This window comes from Poecilia reticulata, linkage group LG21, assembly GCF_000633615.1.
Source record: "Poecilia reticulata strain Guanapo linkage group LG21, Guppy_female_1.0+MT, whole genome shotgun sequence".
In the NCBI taxonomy this organism is placed as follows: domain Eukaryota; kingdom Metazoa; phylum Chordata; class Actinopteri; order Cyprinodontiformes; family Poeciliidae; genus Poecilia; species Poecilia reticulata.
This window is the reverse complement of record NC_024351.1, coordinates 2435231-2435864: the sequence shown is the minus strand read 5'-3', so window position 1 is coordinate 2435864 and position 634 is coordinate 2435231. Positions and strand designations below refer to the sequence as shown.

The 634-nt window shown below is 52.8% G+C and overlaps 1 protein-coding gene across 1 annotated transcript in view; it reads right to left on the bottom strand.

Annotated features, from left to right (window-relative positions):
• The window catches only part of jag2b (jagged canonical Notch ligand 2b), a 55583-nt gene extending 55245 nt beyond the window's left edge, over positions 1-338 (bottom strand). The window contains exon 1 of the mRNA XM_017302109.1: positions 108-338. Coding sequence (XP_017157598.1) covers positions 108-338 — 231 coding nt within the window. The remainder of the gene's footprint in view (positions 1-107) is intronic.
• Between the last annotated feature and the right edge of the window lie 296 nt (positions 339-634).

Genomic DNA, 634 nt, shown 5'->3' with positions numbered 1-634 from the left:
GAAAAGGTTGGACCAGTAGTCGGTTCCACAGCTATAATCTAGTTGGTAAAGTGTTTTCTGCGCTGACCTGTCTTGCACTCTTTGCCCGTCCAGCCGTCCAGACAAACCCGAGTCCCTGAAGCGTCGCAGCGATAGTGTCCGAAGTAGTCATCCCGAGGATTGCACAGCTCGTTGCACTTGTTCCCGTAGTAGTTCTCGTCGCAGCGCACCCGGATGCGGTAGACGAGGCGAGCCACCGGCCCGTCATGGCGGTTGGTCTGCCAGGGATCGCCGGGGTTGATCATGCCGGTGTGAAAGCCGCGCTCGATCAGCAGCTCCTCGCCGTCTGAAACGAACATGAAACGATGTCCAGTCGATGTAGTAGTTTGMATAAAAGTTTGAGAAAACATTAACCCTAAACCCGAYTTGGGAAACAAAAGCTGATCAAAGGATCCATCAACCCAGGACTGATGGGATGGATCAGGTCCCTCAGTGGTGGAAGGACTGGATCTGCTCCAGGGCTACATGCCCGGAAAATCTTCAAACGATGTCGCCTAATTAGATGTTCAGCACCTCAATGGACTCACTTTGCCTTAGATGTGCAGCAGCTCTACTGATTGAACTCCACACCCCGTCTTTAAGGCCAACTTCAGCC